The sequence below is a fragment of the Aptenodytes patagonicus genome, unplaced genomic scaffold (assembly GCF_965638725.1).
Source record: "Aptenodytes patagonicus unplaced genomic scaffold, bAptPat1.pri.cur scaffold_92, whole genome shotgun sequence".
Taxonomy (NCBI): Eukaryota; Metazoa; Chordata; class Aves; order Sphenisciformes; family Spheniscidae; genus Aptenodytes; species Aptenodytes patagonicus.
In genome coordinates, this window is record NW_027472039.1 from 336,145 (window position 1) to 360,000 (window position 23,856).

General features: G+C 53.7%; 1 protein-coding gene across 1 annotated transcript; it reads right to left on the minus strand.

Moving 5' to 3' along the window:
• Nucleotides 1–12,701: 12,701 nt before the first annotated feature.
• On the minus strand, nt 12,702–13,631 carry LOC143173513 (olfactory receptor 14C36-like). Its single transcript, XM_076363776.1, has one exon. It carries the CDS (start codon nt 13,629–13,631, stop codon nt 12,702–12,704), a length of 930 nt encoding a protein of 309 aa, XP_076219891.1.
• Between the last annotated feature and the right edge of the window lie 10,225 nt (nt 13,632–23,856).

Below are 23,856 nucleotides of genomic sequence, written 5' to 3' on the forward strand. Positions count from 1 at the left end.
TCACACATTCCTCGACAAACAGCCCAGCTCTGCTCTTGCCCCACTGGCCCTGGCTTTGCTTGCTTTGTGCCCTCGTGAAGTGTTTCTAAGAGGGTCGTCGTGCTGATTCCTATGTTGGTCAGTACAGAACCAGTAAATCCTGCAATTACCTGCAGTGCCCTGCAACTTCTCATGCGGTTATCTTGTGGTCATGGCTCACCACAACCACGGTGAGCCGTCTGCATGCAAACAAGAAGAGGTGACAAAATGGATCTTCAGTGCAGGGGGACCTTGAGAAACTCTGGGATTCTGCCAACAAAAACTCCTGAAGTTTTCCAAGGAGAAGTGCCCAGTCCTGCATCGGCAGGGAATAACAACCCCATGTATCAGGGAACGTGACCAGCTGGGCAGTGACCCTGAGGAGAGTGGCCTGGGCACTACGAAGGACGCCAGATGAGCCAGTGGTGCATGCTCACCATGAGCAAGGCCAGCTGCACAGGGGGATGTGTTAGGAGGAGCACGGCCACCCAGACATCTTGAGTTTTCATCCCCCTCCAGGGAGCCGTGGTGTGGCCACACCTGCCCTAGTGTGTCCCTCTGTGGGAATTCCTGCTCTAGGCAGGTGGGGAGGCACAGGAGAGTGCCCAGAGGAGGTCTGCACATCTCCTGGACTTAAGGCCCCAGTCCCCATCTTTGCCGACCTCTTCCATCCCAACACAACCTCAGGAATGTGATGACCCTGGAGAACCACCGTGCACTCCAGGCGGCTCCAGATTCTTGTCTTAGAGGATGGGTGTCTCCAGTGTCACCCGTGGGAAAGCTCTGGGAGTGTCCCTGTCCCGCTTTACACCTTCAGCAACGAAGCACCACAGAGCTGCTTGCTCACCCTCCCCGCCACAGTGGGATGGGGGGAGAGAAGTGGAAGAGTAAAAGTAAGAAAACTCGTGGATTGAGATAAGAACAATTTAATACTTGAAATAATAAGATAATAATAATAAAAATAATAACAACAACAAAAATAAATTGTAATGGAAAGTAAAACAATGAGAGAGAGAAAGAGAGAAATAAACAAAACCAAGGAAGGGGAAAAAAAAATGTGATGCAACTGCTCAATTTCAACCCCTCTCCAAACCTGAACTTCTGCTGTTTGGACCCTTGGGGGAAGAGCAGGGCTCAGGAGGTCCCAGAGCATTCTCAAGGCAGTGGAAGAGGACTGTGAGGAATCTGACTAGCTCACAGGCCTCAAGGAGGAGAGGGGTGGGAATGCTATGATGAGGTCAGCGGTACCTCAGAATTTCATGGGCCAGCAGGAGGCACATGGCTGTGAAGGTGACTGTGATGTCCCTTCTGCCTCTGGAGTTGATTGACCAGCAGCACGAACATGGCTGGTAAAGGACGGGGAGGTCACTTCTTTCTGAGGTAGCTGCTCGGTCAGCCCTTGACTCATGGCTGGGATATTTGCTGTTAGGCTCACATCTGCCAGCGTCCTTGATAGGCCAGCAGAAGGCACCTGCCTGGACCGTGGATTGTGGGAAGCCGTTTCCCTAATGGGCTGGGAGGCCTCTCCAGGAAGAGGCGTTGGATATGGGTTGTCACTTCCTTTCCACCTGAGTAACTGATGGGGCAGGGGCAGGCACACAGCTTGGCCGTGTCAGTCCCAGAAGCTGAAAGGCCAGCAGCAGGCACGTGGCTTGGAAGACCATGGTGAGGTTAAGTCTGTTGAGTCGGCCGATAGGCCACAAGAAGGCTGATGGCTCGGGATGTGATGACGTTATCAATTGTGTCTGAGAAGCTCATAGGCCAGGAGGAGGCACGTGGCCGTGAAGGCGAGTGTGAGGCCATTTTGTCTCCAATCTCCTGGAGTGACTGGCCATCAGCAGGCACAGGGCTGGGCTGGTGACCGTGACATTCACTTCTGGCTGAGAACCTGAGAGCCAGCAGCAGGCACACGTGACTTGGTGGTTGTTTTGTACCTGGAGGTTCTGGTTTGTTATGTCCCCAGTAAGAAAGGCACTCAGACTCTGCGAGGCATTCCTTACAATGCCATTTGTTAGAGAAACACTCTGAACAAAGAGAGGATCGTGTAGGCAATCTGACGTCCCTTCAGGTGCCAGAGCCTTTGACAGTGGTGCAGAGAGTTGTGCAGCTTCCATCTCTGAATCTGCTCCTGTGATCTCTTTCAAGGTTTCCTAAAGGGGAAAAAAACTCTGGTCATCATTTCTACTGCCCTGAGACGTGGTGTTCACGTGCAAATCTGTTGCTGCAGTTTTTGGCAAACGTGAGGACGTGCAGTGGGCCTCCTGGCCAGTCCCAGGTGGGAGCTTCCTGCAGATTTCTCTGTTGCCATCAAGCTGATCCTGTGACCCAGGGATATGCTCAGCACAACACAGCCTGAAGACCAAGCTGCACGTGGAGCCCAGCACAGCGCAGCACAGGCCCGGGTCCACTCAGGTTTACTCTTCGGTGGATCACTGACTCCTCCATGGACAATGCTCTTATGGTCAGGATCCCTGAACTGCCTGAGGAAGGTTAGGAAGAGGGTGAGGTCTCCTTTAGACAGCTGGAGGAAGGGACACCGTTTTAGGACCTGGTAGTTACTGGGGACTTTGAAGACCATGGACCTCTGCTAAAAGGCCTCGGTAGGAGGGAAGGTAGAAGGTAATCCCTGACCCGACATGGGGGGATGCTCTCCTGGACTTGTTTTTCACCAGAAGACAAGGCAGGACTGGTGGAAGATGCGGAGGGCAGCTTTGGCTGCAGTGCGCGTGAGGTGGCAATGTAGAAAAGCTTGAGGGAAGTGAGCAAGAGCACTTGTAGCAGGGCTGAGTAGAGAGGAAGGATCACCTCCACCCAGCTGCTGGCAGTGCTCTTCCTCCTGCAGCCCAGGATGGCGTTGTCTGCCTTTGCTGCAAAGAAGCAGAAGAGAAGAGAAGAGAAGAGAAGAGAAGAGAAGAGAAGAGAAGAGAAGAGAAGAGAAGAGAAGAGAAGAGAAGAGAAGAGAAGAGAAGAGAAGAGAAGAGAAGAGAAGAGAAGAGAAGAGAAGAGAAGAGAAGAGAAGAGAAGAGAAGAGAAGAGAAGAGAAGAGAAGAGAAGAGAAGAGAAGAGAAGAGAAGAGAAGAGAAGAGAAGAGAAGAGAAGAGAAGAGAAGGCTTTGGGGAGACCTAATTTCAGCCTTCCCATATCTTCCTGGAGAGAAGAAGGGAAGGGAAGGGAAGGGAAGGGAAGGCAAGGCAAGGCAAGGCAAGGCAAGGCAAGGCAAGGCAAGGCAAGGCAAGGCAAGGCAAGGCAAGGCAAGGCAAGGGAGGGCAAGGGAAGGAAAGGAAAGGAAAGGAATTTCTTCTTGGACAAAAGAAATAGAAAACCACGGCCTCTGCCATGGACATCTGCCAGGATGTGATTTGGGGCCTCTGTGGAGAGGCTGAGGGACCTGGGGTTCTTTAGCCTGGTGAAGTAGAGGCTCAGGACTCTATAGTAGTAACCTGCAACTACTTGAAGGATGGTTTCCAAGATAATGGAGCTTTTCTGGGTAGTGGGAAGAGAAGGAAACCTCCAGAAATTGCAGCTTGGAAGCTTCAGAGTGGAGGTGAGGAAAAAGAAATCTCACTCCAAGGGTAGCCTTGTGGTGCAAGAGGTCACCCAGAGGGAGTCTGGATCAGCCCATGGCTTTGTCTTTCAAGGAAAAGCCAACAATGGCTGGAGAGACATCAGTGAAGATATAGAAACGCTGGGCTGAGAGATAGGGGGGAAAGCAAGAAGGGTGTCGGCAGCCTGAAGGGAAAGAGGTGCAGGCATGGGACAGTGTAGGACAGCCTGCAGTAGAGACGGCCTCGGCCTCTGGCAAGGCTGAAAGGCCCATCAAAACCGAGGTCTTTGTCCCCTTGGCTACGGCAGTTGCCTCTACCACCGAGGCCTACAAGGAGGAACTTTCTCTTGAGGCTCTGGACTGCATTTCTTCCTTTCCCCTGCTTGGGGAGGCCGGGAGGGGTTGTACAGTTTTTCTACACCTGGCATTGCTCACCCTCACATCCCACTGCCCCCAGGAAGAGCCCTGAGCCACGCGTGAGGGACAGGGTCGGCCTTCTCAGGGCCTGGGGGTCAGGGCTTGGCCTTTCTGCTTTCTGAATACAACCAAGGCTTCTCTCAGCATCACAGCTGCCTGCACAGTGCCTTTGCCTACCTGCAATCACAGCCTCCAATTACCTGCTCTAACGAGTCCATGGGGAGGCTTTGTCAGGAATGGTCCTCAGGGGGACCCAGTCATACTTCAGTACTCCTTTGCTTCTGACTTGGACTTCTGGAGAGGTTTCTTCAATCTCCTCTCATCATGGGAGCTTCAAGGACTCAGCACCAAATACTCCATGGGTCTCATTAAAAGACAGAGAGCCTTAACGAGCTCTTTCTCTTCCTGTAGTTTTCTTCAGGTCTTCCAGGCTTGTACAGCTCATTGGAGTTATTTCATTGTGTGGTGAAAGAGGAAGATTTCAAAGGGCACCTAATAAAAAATATTTTTTAAATTAAAGTTTGATATTTTATTTCTTTTCATTGTAGAGAAGAGGTGATAGAAGCATTCTCCAATTGATATTGATGCAGAGTGTCTCCTCAGGAGGCCTGGGCAGGTAGGAACAGCCGTCCTTTGAGGTCTGACGCCGGATGGACAACCTCGCTCCCCACCTCCCCAACCCCACCATTGTTCTCATTGTCCCCCTGGGACTTGCGTCAGTTTTCCTTACATCAGACTTCACTGAACTCTGGAGCTGAATGTTACAGCTCCGTTGCACCAGCTCCCTCCCGCTCTCCTTCGAGAACTGGCTGCACACAGGCCACAGAAGAATTTTTCCCATTTGCAACCAAAGACAAGCAAAGCATGATAAAGTTTCCTAAACAGTAAAACACCCTCCTCAACCACACGCTAAGCACAAGCTGTCTCTAACGAGGTTGCCTTTCCACAAGGGATAATCTCAGGAGAAATGTTTTAGGTAGATACAAAAAAGTTAGCTATGAAAATAATTAAAGAATTATCTAAAGAGACAGCTAGAGAATGGAAAGACAGGCAAGCTTTTGACTCCCTGAAGCTCAAAGCAGCACCTGGGTAGGTGAGAGTTATCTGAACGAACAAAGAAAAAGGGTAGGAGAAAATGAGAGAATAATGGAAGGGGCCTTTGTCTAGAGAGTCTGCACCTGCAGAGATGACCTTAGAAATGGTCGTTGTATCAGGACAGGTGGAATGATAAGAAAGATTAGAGAAACTAAACACACCGTATCACAGGAACAACAGTGGACATGAAGTTACAGGGCAAGATGGATATTTCTGTGGAATATCCCTTTTGAAAGGTCCTGGGATTGGAGGAGGTCTCTTGTGAGTTAGGAGAAGCAAGTGTTGCACTCATCTGTGCAAGCGGACCAGAGTGGAACCCAGGGAGCCCCAGGCTGTACAAGCTCACTTTGGTGAGGAGGGAGCCGTTGAAGGAGTGCTCTTGGGTGACATCCCTGGGCACCTAAAAGAGAAGAGCATCGTCCTGGACTGACCAAGGGTCAACCATGCCTCGCCAACCTGGCTGCCTTCACGATGAAGGCGCTGCATTTGTGCATGAGGGGACACCAGGTGATGTCGTTTACCTCCACTTCAGCAAGACTTTTGGCATGGTCTCCCTCAATATTCTTGTACCCAAGTGAGGCCGTTACGGTCTGGACGGAGAGGCAAACAGAGGAGCAAAGCACCAGTTGGATGATGAGGCTGAGAGGGCAGTGGTGAAGGGGCCATCCTCTACCTGGAGGCCAGGGGACATACCGGGGTTTGGTGAGGCGGCACAGGGGACTCTCCTGAGCCCTGTGCAGTTTCACACCTGTATCCATGACCCGGAGGAGGCAGCTCTCACCACAGGTTTCAATGATACTCACTTGGGAGGACCATTCCTGTGCCTTCGGGATGCCTTTCAGGGAAACCTGGCAGGCGGGAGGACTGTCCTGTCAGGAACTTCATGGCAAAGACAAAGGACAAAGGCCAGGTCCTGCGCCTGGGGGAGGTAGAGTGACACCCTGCAGTGGCAGGGGAAGGGGCCTGCCTGGCTGGGGAGCAGCTCTGCGGAAAAGGCCCTGGTGGTGCTGGGGAACAGACGGCAAAACAAAATCCAGGAGCGTGACGTGGTGGCAAAGGCGGCCAGCAGTGTCCTGGGGTGTGTAAAGAGGAGCCTCGCCAGAAGAGTGGGGGAAGGGATTGTCTGCCCCTGCTCATCCCTTGTTCGGCCACCAGTACACTACTGTGTCCATTTCTGGAGCCCCAGTTCAAGTGTCCTGGGTCTGGCTGGGATGGGGTTCACGTCCTTCGTAGCAGCCCCTGTGGTGCTGTGTTTTGCGTTTGTGCCTAAACCGGTGTTGATGACACAGCAGCGTTTTGGCTGTTGCTGAGCAGTGTCTGCACAGCGTCAAGGCCTCCTCTGTGTCTCACTCTGCTCCCTCCCAGCGAGTAGGCTGGGGGTGGGCAAGAAGTTGGTGGGCGGCCACAGGCAGGACAGCTGACCCCGACTGACCAGAGGGATATTCCATACCGTATGACGACACGCTCAGCAATAACAGCTGGGGCCTGTTTTTGATCTCAGCCCACATGCTGCACAACAAGTTTATGCAGCAGGATGGGTAGAGACCTGTCTGGCTAAGGAGTGCCCTGAGGAGAAGGGCCTGGGCACCAGGACGGTGCCATACGAGCCAGTGGGCCTCAGATTCCAAAAGGAAAGTGGAGAAACTGGAGAGGGTCCAGAGGAGGTCTGCCAAGATGGAGCTGGGGGCCTAAAGCACGAGCTGGGAGGAGAGTCTGAGGGAACTGGGCCTCTCCAGGCTGCTGAAGGAGGCATGGGGCAACCTAGTAGGAGCCTACACCTACCTGGAGCGATGACGGTGCCAAGCTCTTTTCTGCAGTGGCCAAAGATATGGCAGAGGCAACAGCCACAAACGGCCTCTTGGGAGCTTTAGGCTGAGCCTTCGGAAAATAAAATGGACTAGAGGAGCGTTGCTGTGATCTCCACCTTTGGAGCTCTTCTTTGCTCCACAACGTCACAGCCAGCCTGGAGGCCGGACAAGAGACCCCCAGCAGCCTCTTTCCCACCAGCCCTTCCAGGAGCCTGTGCCTTGCCACACACCGTACAAGAAGAGACAAAGCTGGAGGTGAGGGTCTCCACATCATATGCTCATAGGACAATTCAGGGAGGGAGGGAGCTCAGGTGGTCTGTAGTCCAATGGCCAGCTCCAAGCAGGGCCAGCTCTGAGGTCAGACCAGGTCACTCAGTCCATGTCAGCATCCACAGAGAGAGTTTACCCATGAACCAGGCACCTAAGCCCCCATTCAAAAAAAGGAGACAGGCATTTGACCAGCTCCGTGCACACAGCTATCGGGACACCATTCCTCCAGAGATTCCTGGGAACATCCACCTCTTTGTCCAGAGGAGCGGGCTACTCCTGCAAGTTTCCTGGCATATCTCCAGACCATGGGGGGCTTTAGGCTGGAAGCAGAACTGAAACAAAACCTCTGACTTGGGTACTGTCAACTTCACTGCTAAAAGAGAGGGAGGTGGAGGGATCTCAGCGCTTCCAGGTTCCTGCAGAAGATTTAAGGCCTCCGAGAAAGGAGCAGAAGATAACAGTTTTGAACTAGCAGAGCCTTAGATCATTTCACATTTATGGCTCTGCTCCCCCCTTTCAGTCATTGGCACCCAGAAACCTCACCTGCTTTTCCTTGCTCTCCTCCCAAAACCGGACCCAGTGATGGGAAGAAAGGAAGCAGAACGGCCCTAGGCCTCTGACAATCAGCTGGGGTCTGGCACTCGGAGGGCCACGGTGTCATTCCATTGTCCACCCGATAAAGAATCAAGCTGGGGAGTGACTGTGCAAGTCCGAATCAACAAGGTGCATGGACAGGCAAGGCTGTGTCTGTGGCTGTGCCTGGAGACCCCGTACACCTACAGCATAGATCAAGCTGGGGCTGAAACTCAGGCCTTGCTTCAATGGTCTCCTGGGCCCCTGGACAGAGAGGCAGGTGGAGGCCCCAGGTGATGCTGCTCAGGGCCATGAAGGCCTATGGATGCTCTCAGGGCCCTGACACTGCCCCCACGGGTTCCCACCTGCCAGTGCCCTCAGCAGGTCAAGTTCTCATGCCCTGATGTCCAGGGGTCTGTGCTCTGCTCATCTCCCTCCCCATGTCCCTGGGGATCTGGGAGACCACCGTTTCATGGTCACTACAGCCAAGGCTGACACTGGTCTTCACATCCCGGACCAGCTCTTCCTCCTTTGGGAGTACCAGGTCCAGGGGAGCATCAGACTGGGTGACCCGTTTGGCAGCCCTGTAAGAACTTTTCCAGGAACACCACAAGAAACCTCCTGGACAGTTTGCACCCTGCTGTCTCACTTGACCAGGGAATACCAGGGAGGCTGAGTCCCCCCTAAGAGCCAGGGCCTGTGATCCACAGATTTCCTCATGTCATTTAAAAAAGACATTGTTCATTCCTCACCCTGCCTCTACGACCTGTAACTCTGTCCTGGATCTGGCTGGGATGGAGTCAATTCTCTTCACAGCAGACCACATGGCGATCTGCTTTGGATTTCTTCGTAAAGCAGCACTGATGACACACCGGGTGTTTTGGCTATGGCTGAGCCGTCCTTGCAGAGCAGGAAGGTTTTCTCTTTCTCACGCTCTGCCCCCACTGCAGGGAGGCTGGGGGTGCACAAGAAGTTGGCAGGGACAGAGCTGGGACAGCTGACCCCGACTGACCAGAGGGATATTCCCTTCCATATGATGTCATGCTCAGCAGAAAGTCTCAAGGAAAGATGGAGGAAGGGGGGAGGTTTGTGGTCTTGGCATTTCTCTCCCTCAGTCACCAATACACACGATGAAGTCCCGCTTTCCTGGGAATGGCTCAACGTCTGCCCGCCAAGGGGAAGTAGTGAATGCATGCTTCATTTTGCTTTGCTTGCCCACACAGCTGTTGCTTCACTTATTCAACCATCTTTGCCTCGATCCAAGAGTTTTCTCGCTTTGGCACTTCTGATTCTCTCCCCCATCCCGCTGGGGGTGGAAGGGGTGAGTGAGCAAGTGACTCTGTGGTGCTTAGCTGCTGGCTGGGGTCAAAGCAAACAGAACTACTACTGCAGTCTCATCCTTCCTGGTCGCTCCTTTGACCCCCCCCCACAAGCTCCCCCCTAACCTGTTGCCTGTATCAGAGAGGAGATAGGATATCTCCATACAGGTGAGCTGCCCTGACATCACACAGGGCATTCCTCCCTCCTTGTCTTCCGTGTCGGTCTCTCCTCAAGGCGCTGTCTCTCCATCCACCACAAAAGCCGTGGAAGCTGTCCTTCCCCACCTCAGCTCTTCTTCCACTGAAGTCACAGCTCTGTGGTGGCACACGGGGCTCCTGCTGTCTGTGGCCCAGGCTGTGGGCTCTGGTGGACATTTGGGCGGCAGCACTTGAGATGTGGCACTTCAGGTGTGGCCAAGGGCAGATTGTCACATGGAAACCTGGTGCGCAGAGCTTGGACCCCTTGCGTGGAAAGGCTTGGCTTCCCAGCAGAGGCATGCTGGAGTGGATGGCAGGTGGTGACATCATGATGGATGAGGTTCCCACAAGGAGGGCACGAGCTGCAGTCCCCAAGGCCCGAGAGAAAGAGGCCTGGGCTGTGCAGCCCTGGCAGGAGAGGGCTTTGCTGTCCCAGGTGACCCTGCAGCACCGTGGGGCCTGGGCCAGAGGTGGAGCTGATCTCCAAGAAGGACAAGGTGCTGCTGAGAAAGTCCCTGTGGGAAGAAAGCCTGTGATCCAGCCACACTGTGGACATCACGCTGGGGCCGACTGGCCAGGTAGCAGCTCTGCAGAGAAGGACCTTGGCCTCCCAGAGGACAACAAGCGGAGCACGAGCCAGCAATGCCCCCTCGCGGCAAAGGCCAACAGCCTCCTGGGCTGCATTCGGAAAAGCATTGCTGGCAGATGGAGGGAGGTGACCCGTCCCCTCTTCTCAGCACTGGTGAGGCCACGTCTGGAGTGTTTTGTCCAGGGCTGGGCTCCCCAGTACAAGAAAGCTGTTGACCTACTCAAGCAAGTCCAGCAAAGGGCCACAGAGCTGGTTTCAGGGATTGTAGCGTCTTTCATAGGAGGAAATGGCTGAGAGATGTGGGTCTCTTCAGTCTGGAGAAATAATGTCTTGGAGGGATCGTATTAATGTCTATAAAATTCCATCTGAAGCCAAGAAAACACTTTTAGACTGTGAGGGTGGTCAGTCACTGGAGCGGGTTGCCTGGAGAGGTTGTGGAGTGCCCGTCCATGGAGATATTTGAAACCCGCCTAGACAAGGTGCTGAGCAACCTGCTCTAGCTGAGCCTGCCTCAGCTGGGGGGTTGAACCAGATGATCTCCAGAGGTCCCTTCCAACCTCAACATTGCCGTGATTCTGGCAGTATAAAGAAGTAAGACAGGAAGAAATGAACAACACAGAGCCTTGTCCACATATATGGTGGGATCCCATGGACAAGACCCACGCTGGAGCAGGGGAGAAGTGTGAGGAGGAAGGAGCGGCAGAGATGTTCTTTGACTGTTAACCCCCTCTTCATCACCACCCCTGCTCCTCTTGGGGTTGGGGAGGGTAGATGAATTGGGAGCAATGGAGCAATCTGAGCCTGGGAGAAAGTGTGAGGGCAAAGGTCTTTAATAGTTTTGTCATTGTTTCTCACAATCCACATCTTTTTTAATTGGCAATACATTAAATTGATCTTCGGCAAGTCCACACCTCTTTGCCCGTGACAGTAATTGGTAACTGATCTCCTTGACTTTATCTTGACCCATGAGATTCCTGGTTTCTTTTCTCCCCTTGTCCTGTTGAGTCAGGGGAGTGAGGGAGTGAGCAGCTGGGTGGCTGTCTGGCTGCTGGCCAAGGTGAACCCACCACAGGGCCGCATCAGGACTGCTGCGTCCAGTACGGGGCTTCCCAGCACAAGGAAGACCCTACACCGAATGGAGCGAGTCCTGCAGAGGCCAGAAGGGTGGTTGAGGCCTGGGGCACAGTACGGAGAAGCAGAGGCTGAGAGAGCTGGGGTTTTTGAGAAATTGTTCAGGGAGAAACAGTGGAGCAAGGGCCCAGGCCCGTTGGTGGGACCTCAGTCAATGGAGATTTTCAATGTTGGAAAGATCCAAGGGACAAGGCCATGAGCACCTGATCTCTTTGGAGTTGTCTGAGAAAGGGCTTGGCTGAGAGACCAGCAGTGGCCAGAGCTCTGGGACTCGTGTGTCGTAAGAGTCAGTAGGAAACCGGTTCCCTTTCTATTAGTAAGTGCGGTGGAGTTGGGTGTCACAGGGCCCCGGAGGAGAACAGAGGTGACCATGCAGCAGCAAAGGTCCCTCCTCAGGGCGGGGGTGTACGACCAGACATGGAAATGGCCGGTGTGTGGGACTGATCTGGGACAGTTTTCCCAGGGCAGCTTCCCCGGGGTGTGCAGGGAACATGGCACAGAGCGGGCCCCTCTCTTCTGCACCTTTGGTGCCTTGCTTCCTTCACCACGACGCCTGGCTCTGCACCGTGAGCACCCTGCTGGGTGCCCTCACCCTGCACACTCTCACAGCGTTGGGAACACTGGTGTTTCCCTCTCCTGGGCTCTTTCCAGCCCAGCCCAGCCTCTCCCCAGCTCTTCCCACCTCCCCTGCCCTCTACAGCAGCCCAGCCCAGCCCAGCCCAGCGGAGCAGCCCAGTCTGGGCTGGTCCCACTGCAGTGCTCATCGCAGGGTGCTGCAGAGCTCTGGCCATTCGGCAACAGCCCCGGCCCCTCTGAAGGGCACAGCAGGTCCTGGGGGGCAGAGAGGGGTCTCAGCCTCCCCACCAGCCCCAGGGCTGATGCTTGCCAAAATGCCACAAGGAAACAGAAGCCAGTCACTCCCAGGATCTCCTGCAGTCATCTTGTTGCTGATCCGCAACCCCAACTGCATTTGACCTCTTCTCTGCTCCCACCAGCCCCACTCCCCAGGACAGCACAAGAGCCCTGGGCCTCCTCGGGCAGCTCCCGCATCTCTCCAGTCTCCCCTTCCTGTGCCTGCTGGCTCCCCACTGACTCCCATGGCACTGCAGAGTCCTTTGTGGATACCTCCATTCAGTGCTTTACTTTGGGGGGACTTCACCTTTCAGGGTGTTGCACCTTCTGAGTCTCCATTCATTCCAACCCCAGGGCACGTGGCGAGTCCCCATCCTCGCCTCTCCTCTCCCCTCCACATTCATTTCCAGAGAGTCTGCTGTATGCCATCAGTCCTGTCGTACATGAAGAAACCTGAGGAGAGAAGGGGAGCTCATGGACCATCTCCCCTGCCATTGGACACCAAGAAGAAACCATTTAAATCCAGAACATTTGGTCCAGTGGAACCCAATGGTAGCATGAGCTTAACTCCCAAAACATTGAGAACAAAATGAGAACAGACTCTTTAAAACACCAATCCCTCAGACATTTTCTTGGACACAACCTTGGAGGAAGAGCCCAGCCTTAGGGTACTGCCTGGGAGATTCCGTTTTATTGAAGAGCTGCTATTGGGCATGCCACATCTGACAGAATGTTGTGCAAGAGTCAGACACAACAGGATCAAGCCTCAAGACAAGTAGTATAAACCCAGAAATTTATATATAAGCAGGATTATCACAAGAGAAAAAAATGGACTCATGGCCGAAGATAAACTGGGGAACGTGAAGAGAAGGGGAGGCAGGTTGTTGTCAGTGAAACAGCGTCCACTGGGCCAGTTTCCATAAAGCATCTCTGAGCTCCTGGTTCCTCATGCTGTAGATGAGGGGGTTCACTGCTGGAGGCACCACCGAGTACAGAAACGACACCACCAGATTTAGAACTGGGGAGGAGATGGAGGGGGGCTTCAGGTAGGCAAACACCACAGTGCTGAGAAACAGGGAGACCACGGCCAGGTGAGGGAGGCACATGGAAAAGGCTTTGTGCTGTCCCTGCTCCGAGGGGTTCCTCAGCACGGCCCTGAAGATCTGCACATAGGACACCACAAGGAAAACAAAACACCCCAAACCTAAACAGGCACCAACCACAAGAAGCCCAACCTCCCTGAGGTAGGAGTCTGAGCAGGAGAGCTTGAGGATGTGGGGGATTTCACAGAAGAACTGGTCCAGGGCATTGCCTCGGCAGAGTGGGAGTGAAAATGTATTGGCCGTGTGCAGCAGAGCATAGAGAAACCCACTGCCCCAGGCAGCTGCTGCCATGTGGGCACAAGCTCTGCTGCCCAGCAGGGTCCCGTAGTGCAGGGGTTTGCAGATGGCAACGTAGCGGTCGTAGGCCATGACGGTGAGAAGGAAATACTCAGCTGAGATAAAAAAGACAAATAAAAAGAGCTGTGCAGCACACCCTGGGTAGGAGATGGCCCTGGTGTCCCAGAGGGAATTGGCCATGGCTTTGGGGAGAGTGGTGGAGATGGAGCCCAGGTCGAGGAGGGAGAGGCTGAGGAGGAAGAAGTACATGGGGGTGTGGAGGCGGTGGTCGCAGTCTATGGCTGTGATGATGAGGCCGTTGCCCAGGAGGGCAGCCAGGTAGATGCCCAGGAAGAGCCAGAAGGTCAACAGCTGCAGCTCCCGTGAGTCTGTGAATGCCAGGAGGAGGAACTGGGTGATGGAGCTGCCATTGGACATCTGGTCCTGCTGGGCATCAGCACTGTCCATGGAGGAAAAGGCAGTAAAATGTTTACGTTAGACTAGTGTGAACAAAATCTACTTCATTTTCCCTAGAGCTGTGCTGTGTGGGAGAGGAGATCAGGGGCTTGCTCCGGGGAAGGGGTCTGGCCCGGCAGGGGGTGGCAGGGAGGTGCCCAGATCCCCCCTCCCCCAGCATTGCTGGGACCAGCTCCCCTCTCACTCCCTGCCCATCTCTGCTGCCTGGAGCTGTCCCTGCCAGGAGATGTTTCTCTGTCCCCACGTCTCCCTGCCAGTGCTCACAGGCTCCATCCAACCCGCTGCGTGCTCCACTCTGCCCTGCAGACCCCTCTTGGCAGCAGGACACCGCCCAAGGGCATCTCTGTGTGTGCAGGGTCTGAGGAGCAGCTCAGAAAAGTGCTAACCAGAACTGGGGTCTCAGGGCCTTCTCCAGGGCCTTCTCTAAGGCACTTCCTCAGAAATGCCTTAGAAATGGTCTGGAGCTCTGAACAGCCCTAACCCACACAGCACCCTCTCGACAGCAGAAGGACCCTGCCCTGCCGGGAGTCGCTCCTTCCACCCACAGCTTTTCCCCAAAGCACCGTGGGGAGTGCCCCGGGCAGGCTGAGTGCTGACCCTGGCAGGCGGCAGAGTCCCTTGCCCTGGCACACAGCCCCCTGGGGCGCAGGGACCCTGCTCGCAAGGACAGCCCTGGGCACCCCTGGCTGCACACCCACCTTCACAGCCCTGCAGCCCTCCCTGGGAGAAGGGAAACCTCATGCCCTGTCCCTCTGAAAGGGCAGCAGGGAAGCCCTGCTCTGCAACACCTCCTCCTCCTCTACGCTACAGAAACACTGAGAGTCCTCCTGACAGATTCCATAAGCTGTGGTCATGTGCCAGCTTTAGGAGATCTCTCCAGGAACCGCAGCTGTGTTGCCCTGCAGCCAGAGACTTACTGTGTCAAGGGCTGTGAACATTTCTCCCACAGTGAACACTCAGCTCTCCTCCCACTCCACGCTGCCTTCTCTCTCTGCCTCGCTCCTCTCCCCTCGGTGCCTGCAGGCAGTGCCCTCAGCCCTGCTGCGCTTTGCAGAGGAGCTGCTCCTGGGCAGAGCTGGCTCTCGGCAGCGCTGCCCGCTTGCCATGAGCTCCCTCCATCCCAGGAGCCCAGCCCAGCTCAGCAGCAGAGGACCAGCCCAGGGCAGCACTTTCCCTGCCTCCTCTGGGCTCCCAGGAGGTGTCCCTGGGGCTCCAGGGGAACCTGCTGTGAAACAGGCTGAAGGAATCACTGATGTTCCCTCCCTCAGCTGGGCAGAGAGACTTCTTTCCTGCTGCGTCAGTTCTCTTACCAGAGACAGAGTTAAGTCCTATAATCCCTTTTTCTTGTCTCATCATCAGGCAGGACACCCAGACAGTGACAGGGAGGGATCTCCTTTACCCCTGCTGAGGGAAGGGATTCAGCAGAGTCAATGGAGGCATCTCATCCTGGGTCTGTAGTCCTGGGGCTAGAAGGGGTCTCATCTCCCTCCCATGCAGACCACAACCCACAGGAGGTGGGATTCCTCTTGCATCAGCTCAGGTGGGCACACAATCGGCACCTACATGTCAGCTCCATGTCTCAGCTCCCATGGCAAGAATGGAGCTAGAGAGCAGGAGGGAGCTGTTCAGACCCCAACACCTGGTGCCATCTGAGGTTCAGGAGGTGGTCTAAGATGTGTGCAGGTGACTGCGAGCTCTAGTGGAGCAATGCTGAGAGACAGGGCAGCATCTGGGGGCATCTTCTTGGAGGCTGCTGGGAAATTAACTGTGCCAGGTGGAATGACATCGGGTGCCCACATCTAGGACACCTGAACCTGTACATATTCCTTATGTCCTGGGCAGCCTAGAGAGGTATTCAGCTGACCAAATGGAGTCACGTGCCATGGGGAGAGCTAAGCCTCTCCCTTTCTCTTCTCCATCAGCTCTATTTTCTACATGTCCTTCCAGTAGAATGGCAGTTTTGTCAAGTGCATCCCTTGCACTCTCATTGTCTAAACTAATTCAGGGCACCTGAATCTTAATTGAATCTCCAAATACAGGCCTGTAGCGCTATGTGAGATGCCAGGGCGCTCCAGCACAACTGCATGCAGCTGACATGGACAGCACAGGTCCTGTACAAGAACCCGATCCCCATTCAGACTAGTTGTGTGACAAGCACCACCCAGGGCATCTCAGACAAATTCGGGGCCTTTGAATCAATGACCAAATCCCACCGCTGCAGCGACGTAAGGTCTGTCCCTTCTCTATCCAGTAGATGCTGGGCAGGGCATGAATGCCAAGCACATCACACCAGGGTCCCCCCACTCGTGTGCCTTCCCTCTCAATCTCTGCCATTCTTCTCTCCCCCATCGTTTAACCATCCCCTCGATGTCACAATCATGGATCAGGCCAATGATTTTCATTGTGCCGGGATCGCAGGAGGTCCACACCCAAGGACACTCTCAACATCATCTCTTCCTTCCTGACATCAGCTTCACCTCCACCACAAGCCCTCAGAGCCTGCAGAGACACCTCAGACAGCAAACCCCTCTCCTGCTCTGACTGCACAGCCCAGCTCTGTTCCTCTTTGGCCTTGGAGACAGCAGGCTTTGCCTTCTTTGCGGGCACTTCATTTCTTCTTTACATTGCCATCTGCTCTCCCCTCCACCATGTCTCTGCCCTGAAGCAAAGCCTTTGCACACTTGAGGCCTTGGGCACCTCATAGCAGGTTTCCCCATTCCAAGTCTGGTCCCAGCCCACACGTGCCACAGCTGAGGTGCTGCAGCCCAGACATGCACCCATGCCCTCAGCCTGGGGCACAGCCAGGAGGAGCTGGAGCTCTGCGTGCAATCTCTTCATTCCACTTGGGGGGAATACCAGCTGAGGCGTGTTGGGACAGCTCACAGGATTGGGGTGCTGTGATGGCTGGGTACAGGATCACCAGGAGAGACAGGCCGGAAAGTTGAGGAGGGAGGTGTCCTGGGTGTGAAGGAGCTGCTTAGATGTGTTCAGCTCCTCTCTGGGATGAAGAAATTGGGTGAGCCCTTGAGGGTGAGGGTCAGAGGAGAGACTGGTAAGGGTGCCATTGTGGTGGGAGACAAAGACCCATTGAAGTTTCCTTGAGGACTTGAATTACCCTGGTATTCAGTGGAAGGAGACCACAAGAGTGTACAAAGAGTCCTGGAGGTTCCTGGAGGCGCTCTGGACCCAGCTTGGGACACAGGGCTTTATAGCACAGCTGCCAGATTGGCCAAGGTCAGTGCTGGGAGATGGAGTGAAGATTCAAGCAAGCCACGGGGCTAGGGGAGCATTAGCAGGGCTTTGGAAGAAACTCGGTGAGTTGTTGGGAACTCACAGGCACTGGCAAATCCTCAGAAAACATTGTGTTTGAAGACACAACCAGTGAGGATAAAGAGACACCAGTAAAGCTTGGGAGATCCCGGCTCAGAGTGAGGCAGGGAACCAAGGGGGTGCTTAAAGGTTTCAAGGAAACAGGCACAGGTATAGGAGAGTGTAGGACAGCCTGTGGTGGGGACAAGCAAGGGCCTTGGTGGGGCTGAGACACCCCCCCAACAGAACTGAGATCCTTGTCCTCTCGGCTATGGCTGCTGCTTCTTCCAGTGGGGCCCGTGAGAGGACAGCAGTTCCTTATGTTCCCAGTGCCTTGTGGCCTCCTCACCTCCACAGAGGCTGGGAGGTGTCCGACCGCTGTCCTGCACTCAGCATTGCACACCCCCACCTCTCACTGCCCCCAGGAAAAGCCCCGAGACTCCCATGAGGGAAGAATCCCCTTTCCCAGGGGACAGGGCTCAGGCCTTTGCTCTCTTGATTGAAGAAATGCATCAAAGGCTTTCAGAGCCACCTCCACATTGGCTTTTCCACCTGTAACCAGTGCTTCTGACTTTCTGCTTCACCAGTCCCCAGGGACGGGAATCTTCTCTGGTCATGCCCTCCACGGTCTCTCCGGTGATGGGCATCAGTGGGGCCTGCCAACACCCTCAGGAACTCCGATTTCTGCTGCTGACTTTTACTTCTCTAGAGGCTTCTTCAGTCTGCCAGGACCTGCAGGATCTTGCCACTAGAGGGCTCATTAACATGCAAAACGCCCCAACAAGCCAAGTGTCTGTGCGTAGTGTTCCTTAATTCCTCAGTTCTTATGGGGTTCTTTTGAGAGATTTCAGAAGCCAATAGATTTCAATACTAAACAAGAACAAGTTAGGATTCTTTCTTTTTTTAATTTTTTCTTTGTATTTCTTCTTACACACATTAAGTGATATCAGCAATCTCCAGACAATATTGATCCTGAACGTCTCCTAATGGAGCCTGGATATGGAAGTCAAGACCCTTTCTGTCAGACCCTCTACGGACAGTCTTTGCCCCAACCCCACCATTTCTCTCACCAGGCAACTAGGACTTAGAGCAGCCTGTTCCAACCTGAGCTTTCCCCACTGAAGCCTGTAGCTGCATGTTTCCGCTCCTGGGCACCAATTCCCACCTGCTTTACTGGGAAAAGGAGCTGACACGGAAGGATGTTTCTTAATTGCCAACAAAGAAAACCAAAGGAAGGCCCAGTTCAATAAACAAAAGACCTTCCTCAACTGTGTGGTGAGTCCACGTTACCTCCACCGAAGTTCACTTTCCATTCTGAACGGCCTTAGGCTAATCGCAAACCCATTGTTGTGTCAAGCACAGATCACCCCAAGACCCCCCAAAACTCTCCCTGCCCCGGACTCTGTCCGTAGTCGCGCTCTGCACACAGTGAGTTACACGTTGGAGTCACAAGCTCCTTCCATTCCCAGAGGCAAGCAAAGAGGCAGAGGGAATGAAATGCTCTCTCTTGACGAGCTAAAGCTGCACTGCTCCCAAAATGTCAGGGGCTCAGGAGCATCTTCAAGTAGACTCTGCAACACGCAGATCCCCTCATTTGTCATTCACTGGAGGGTAAGTTACATGTGACTCCATTGTAGGTGAAGACAGGGATGCGAGTGACCTGCCACAGTGTAGGACACCTCGGGTGCAATTGCCCAGGCTTACCTTTCTGGTCCAAGGAGAGAAATGGGTTGTCTCCACTGAGATGCCCTGGCCTCCCCTCTCTGTCCACCAGCTCCTGCTCCAGAAAGGCTCTTGTCGGTCCTGGCTCACATTCCCCAGTCCCTTGTGGAGGCTTCAGCTGCTCCCACGGATCCTGGAGGAAGTTGCCCCCTCGGTGTGGGCAACTGAGTCAAGCCCTGGAGGAAGAGGTTAGGCAGAAGTTGAAACAGATGCAGGAAAGGCCTGGGTGTGAGAAGTGGTCAGGAAGTCTGCATTTTCAGATCTTTGGTGCTGGTCTGTAAAGTCTCATGAATTTTTCCATAGGACATGACACGGAGCAGCAAGCTGATGGCACTTTCTCACCCCCTTTGGAAATACAGGTTTATGCAGCCATTTCCAAAACCACATTTCACCCCAGCACTTTGCATGGAGAAACCGTGTTCTGAGGACATGTTTATTCTAACACATTTCACATCTACATCTCATATCTAAATGGAGCTGGGAGCAATGAAGGTTGGATAAGCTGGATAGATGCTGCTTGGATCTCTTTGCTGTCAAGCAATGGCCCCACCTGCTGGCACTTCCCTCATACCGTCCCTTTTTTGGAGATGGCCAAATCTTTATGGGGTTGTGCAATGGCATAACACCACGGCCCTCCATGTGCCAGACCACCATTGATGTACATGTTCCCTGAGTTCACCCAGTCACCTTCTCCTTCACGCACCCAGAAATGCAATCCCAGAGGACATGCTCTGGGACACGTTCCCCATCTAAAGTGAAGCTAAGCAGCCTTTAGCTCCCCAGCTCATTCCCTGGACCTTTCTGAAAGATGCGTGCAGCATCTACTTTTTGCCAGCTGTCAGGGAGTCCCGCCAGTCTCCATGACCTTTCAAAGATGACAGAGAGCGGTCTCACTGTGACATTGTCTTACTTTCTCAGCACCCCTGGATGTGACCCGTCCATTCCCATGTCCTGGTAATGGTGGAGTTTGCTCAAGTAGCCCCTGATTTGACTCCTGTCCTCCGTTGGCTGTTCTCCTCCAGAGTCCTGCCTTGAGGCACAAAGGCCTGGGAGATCTTGCTGGTGAAGTCTGAGGCAAAAAGGACATGGAGGATCTCAGGTCTGTCTTTACCTACTCTTCCTAAATCCAGCAGTGTCCAGTCAGTATCTTTGTTTTCTCCTGGAAGTGTTCCTGAAGTAGGAAAAGCTCGTTATGATTGCCTGGAATTCGCTTTCAGGTTCCAAACTGATTTTGATACAGACAAATCTTCTGCTTGGAGGATGCTGTCCTTGGAGACCAGCTGTACTGAGCTCTGCTGCCCTTCAGTGGTGCTGACTATTGGATCCCCACTGAAACTCCCCAGAAGAGGCACAAGTCTGCTCCTCTGAGGTCCAACGTCTCCACTCTTCCATTCCGCTTCCTCACTCCCCTTGGGTGATGGGACCCCACTATTTCAGGGTCACGACAGCCAATCCTCACACCTCTGACCAGCTCTTCCTTCCTTGCAAGTATCACATCCAGGTTGGCATTATTTTTGTTGGCCCATCTGGCCGCTGTGCTAAGACGTTGTGCCAAGACACTCCAGGAACCGCCTGGACTGTGCATGCTGCTGTGTTCCCCTTTCAGAAATTGCCAGGGTCCTTGCAGGCCCCAGGGAGACCCAGGCTTCTACAGCCAGAGGCTTCCTTGGGATCCTTCAAAAAGACTGTACCCGCTTCCTCACTCTGACTGCGGGTTCCTTATCTCCCACCATGAGAGGCCACTTTTACTGGCCTCTCCTCGGACCCTCCCTCACAAGGGATCACCAAACTCTTCACCCGCCCCACAGAGGAGCTCCATACATCCCGTTAAAGTCTTCACTTTCAGGGAACCCCACTCCTGATCCTTCCAGCCTGTCCCTCCTGAAGAGCCGATACCCATCCAGTGCAGCACTCCACGCTGTGTGCCTTGTCCAGCCGCGCTGTGGCTGTTACTCTATCGATGTCAAAAAGCACAGGCTCTCGCTCCGCTTGTCTGCTGCCCTGGCTGAGGGCATGGGTGCCCATCTGGGCTGTGGCACCTCAGGTGTAGCTCCAGGCCAAGCTCTGACTCGCCTTAAAGGAAACCTGGTACCGAGCGTCGACATCCTTCTGTGTGCAAAGGCTTTGCTTCACAGCAGAGAAGCTCAAGCTGAAATTGAGTGCCGAGTGTGAGCAAATCCTGCTGTCCCCAAGGCCAGAGAGAAACAGGGCTGGGAACTGCAGCCCTGGCAAGAAACAAGGTTTTCCTCAGTGGTGCCTCTGCTGCCCCTGAGGGCCTTTGGCAAAGGTGAAGGTGATCTCCATGAACGACAAGGTGCTGCTGAGAGGCCCCCTGTGAAAATTGTTTGTCTGTTCCCTGACTGTCTAATCAAGGGGGTGAGTAAAGGTTGGGGAAGAGATAAAACAGCAGTTTGAGAGGGCAGGCACATGAGCGGAGACCCCGGTGTGATGTGCCTTGTCTTCCTGGACTGCCCTACATCTCCTGCATGGAGAAGGGAGAGACCTTGCCACAGTGCAGTGGCCATGAATCACTTGTGTTAGGAAAATGTGCAACTGGCCCGTGCTGTCCGAGGAGAGAGGCTCGGACACAAAGCACGGAATTACAAGGGTAAGCATTTATTCATGCGCATGAGGTGTCTGAGCGAAATTGGGGTACCTCAAATGTGGTTTTACACAGGGTTCTTATACCGGTCAAGCATTGAGGTACAACGTGATTTGACCAATCACTAATTAACACACACACAGTACTGATGACCATCATAGTAACACTTCACAAAGCAACTATTTTTCTACAGCCTCATCAGCCATCAGCATTCTCGCTGCTTGTCTGTTGATCCAGGCGTCCCTGGAGCTGGTCTATTGAGAGTTACTTATCTGGGCTGCTAGAGACTGGGAGAGTTTCAAAGGTGTGTTAGAGGGACTGGGGTACTGGCGTTATCTTGGTTGTCCAGGGGTCTCTTTCAGCCTTCATGGACAGCTCTAAGGTTCCGAGAAGCAAAGCCCTCATTTCCAGGGCAGGGCTGTTCTTCTGGTCCTTCTGATGAGCTGGTGTCCTTTAGTTTGCTTACTCAAGCGTGATAAATCAGTATACAACGTGAGCTATATCTCCACCTTCAGAAAGTGAATACGTTTTCATAGTATAAAGACTGATTGTCCTAAGAGTTAGGGAGGGAAAGTTTGATAACCTTGGAGCAGGGGATGCCTGTGGCCAGGCGGATTCTGCAGAAGGCTCTTTGATGGTCAAGGATCACCTCTCCGTGATCCAGAATGCTCCACCCCAACATGCAGGAAGTCACGCCAGGGTGGCAGGAGGCTGGCATGGCTGAGAAAGGAGCTCCTGACTAACGTCAAGCATGAAGAGGAAGCACAGAGAAGGGGGAAGCTGGCTGCCTTCCAGCCTCAATGGTCTATGACTCTGTGCTGGAGAGAGCCATTTGTGTGTGTGTGTGCTTGTCTGTGCATGGGGGCCCTGGAGGGATGAGGGAATCTTGAGGCCAGCTCCTAGAGAGGTGGAGGGTCTAAGACCAGCTCCGGGAGGGACCCGTCCCGTCTGTGTGTCTATACAGGTATACATCTCACACGAACACAGCCTGGCATGCAAACAGCCCAACCCTCATTTCCCTTTCTCCACAGACTGCGACTTGGCTTGGCCTAGAGACCTCCCGAGGTCCCTTCCAGCATGAGTGAGTGTGCATTTCCTTCCACCATGGGTCTTCCCTTGATGAGGACAGGGAGAGCGCTCATGTTCCCCAGGACCACAGAAGTAATCAGACATAAGTGTGATCCACTCAGGTGTGGCTTTTTTGTCCCACTCAACTCACTGACTCAAGGCGGACAGGCAGGTTACCCCAGACCCGCCTCATCATATCCTGAGCTGAACTTTTGCTTTTCCTTTTCCCTCTTTCCCCCTCCCAAGTTCTTCTCTTTAATCATCCTCATACATTCCTCGACAAACAGCCCAGATCTGCTCTTGCCCCACTGGCCCTGGCTTTGCTTGCTTTGTGCCCTCATGAAGTGTTTCTAAGAGGGTCGTCGTGCTGGTTCCTATGTTGGTCAGTACAGAACCAGTAAATCCTGCAATTACCTGCAGTGCCCTGCAACTTCTCATGCGGTTATCTTGAGGTCATGGCTCACCACAACCACGGTGAGCCGTCTGCATGCAAACAAGAAGAGGTGACAAAATGGATCTTCAGTGCAGGGGGACCTTGAGAAACTCTGGGATTCTGCCAACAAAAACTCCTGAAGTTTTCCAAGGAGAAGTGCCCAGTCCTGCATCGGCAGGGAATAACAACCCCATGTATCAGGGAACGTGACCAGCTGAGCAGTGACCCTGAGGAGAAGGGCCTGGGCACTACGAAGGACGCCAGACGAGCCAGTGGTGCATGCTCACCATGAGCAAGGCCAGCTGCACAGGGGGATGTGTTAGGAGGAGCATGGCCACCCAGACATCTTGAGTTTTCATCCCCCTCCAGGGAGCCGTGGTGTGGCCACACCTGCACTAGTGTGTCCCTCTGTGGGAATTCCTGCTCTAGGCAGGTGGGGAGCCACTGGAGAGTGCCCAGAGGAGGTCTGCACATCTCCTGGACTTCAGGCCCCAGTCCCCATCTTTGCCGACCTCTTCCATCCCAACACAACCTCAGGAACGTGATGACCCTGGAGAACCACCGTGCACTCCAGGCGGCTCCAGATTCTTGTCTTAGAGGATGGGTGTCTTCAGTGTCACCCGTGGGAAAGCTCTGGGAGTGTCCCTGTCCCGCTTTACACCTTCAGCAACGAAGCACCACAGAGCTGCTTGCTCACCCTCCCCGCCACAGTGGATGGGGGGAGAGAAGTGGAAGAGTAAAAGTAAGAAAACTCGTGGATTGAGATAAGAACAATTTCATACTTGAAATAATAAGATAATAATAATAAAAATAATAACAACAACAAAAATAAATTGTAATGGAAAGTAAAACAATGAGAGAGAGAAAGAGAGAAATAAACAAAACCGAGGAAGGGGGAAAAAAAATGTGATGCAACTGCTCAATTTCAACCCCTCTCCAAACCTGAACTTCTGCTGTTTGGACCCTTGGGGGAAGAGCAGGGCTCAGGAGGTCCCACAGCATTCTCAAGGCAGTGGAAGAGGACTGTGAGGAATCTGACTAGCTCACAGGCC

Excerpts from the sequence above, each read along its gene's own strand:
- LOC143173513 (XM_076363776.1), bottom strand. The coding sequence starts at position 13,631 with ATGTCCAATGGCAGCTCCATCACCCAGTTCCTCCTCCTGGCATTCACA.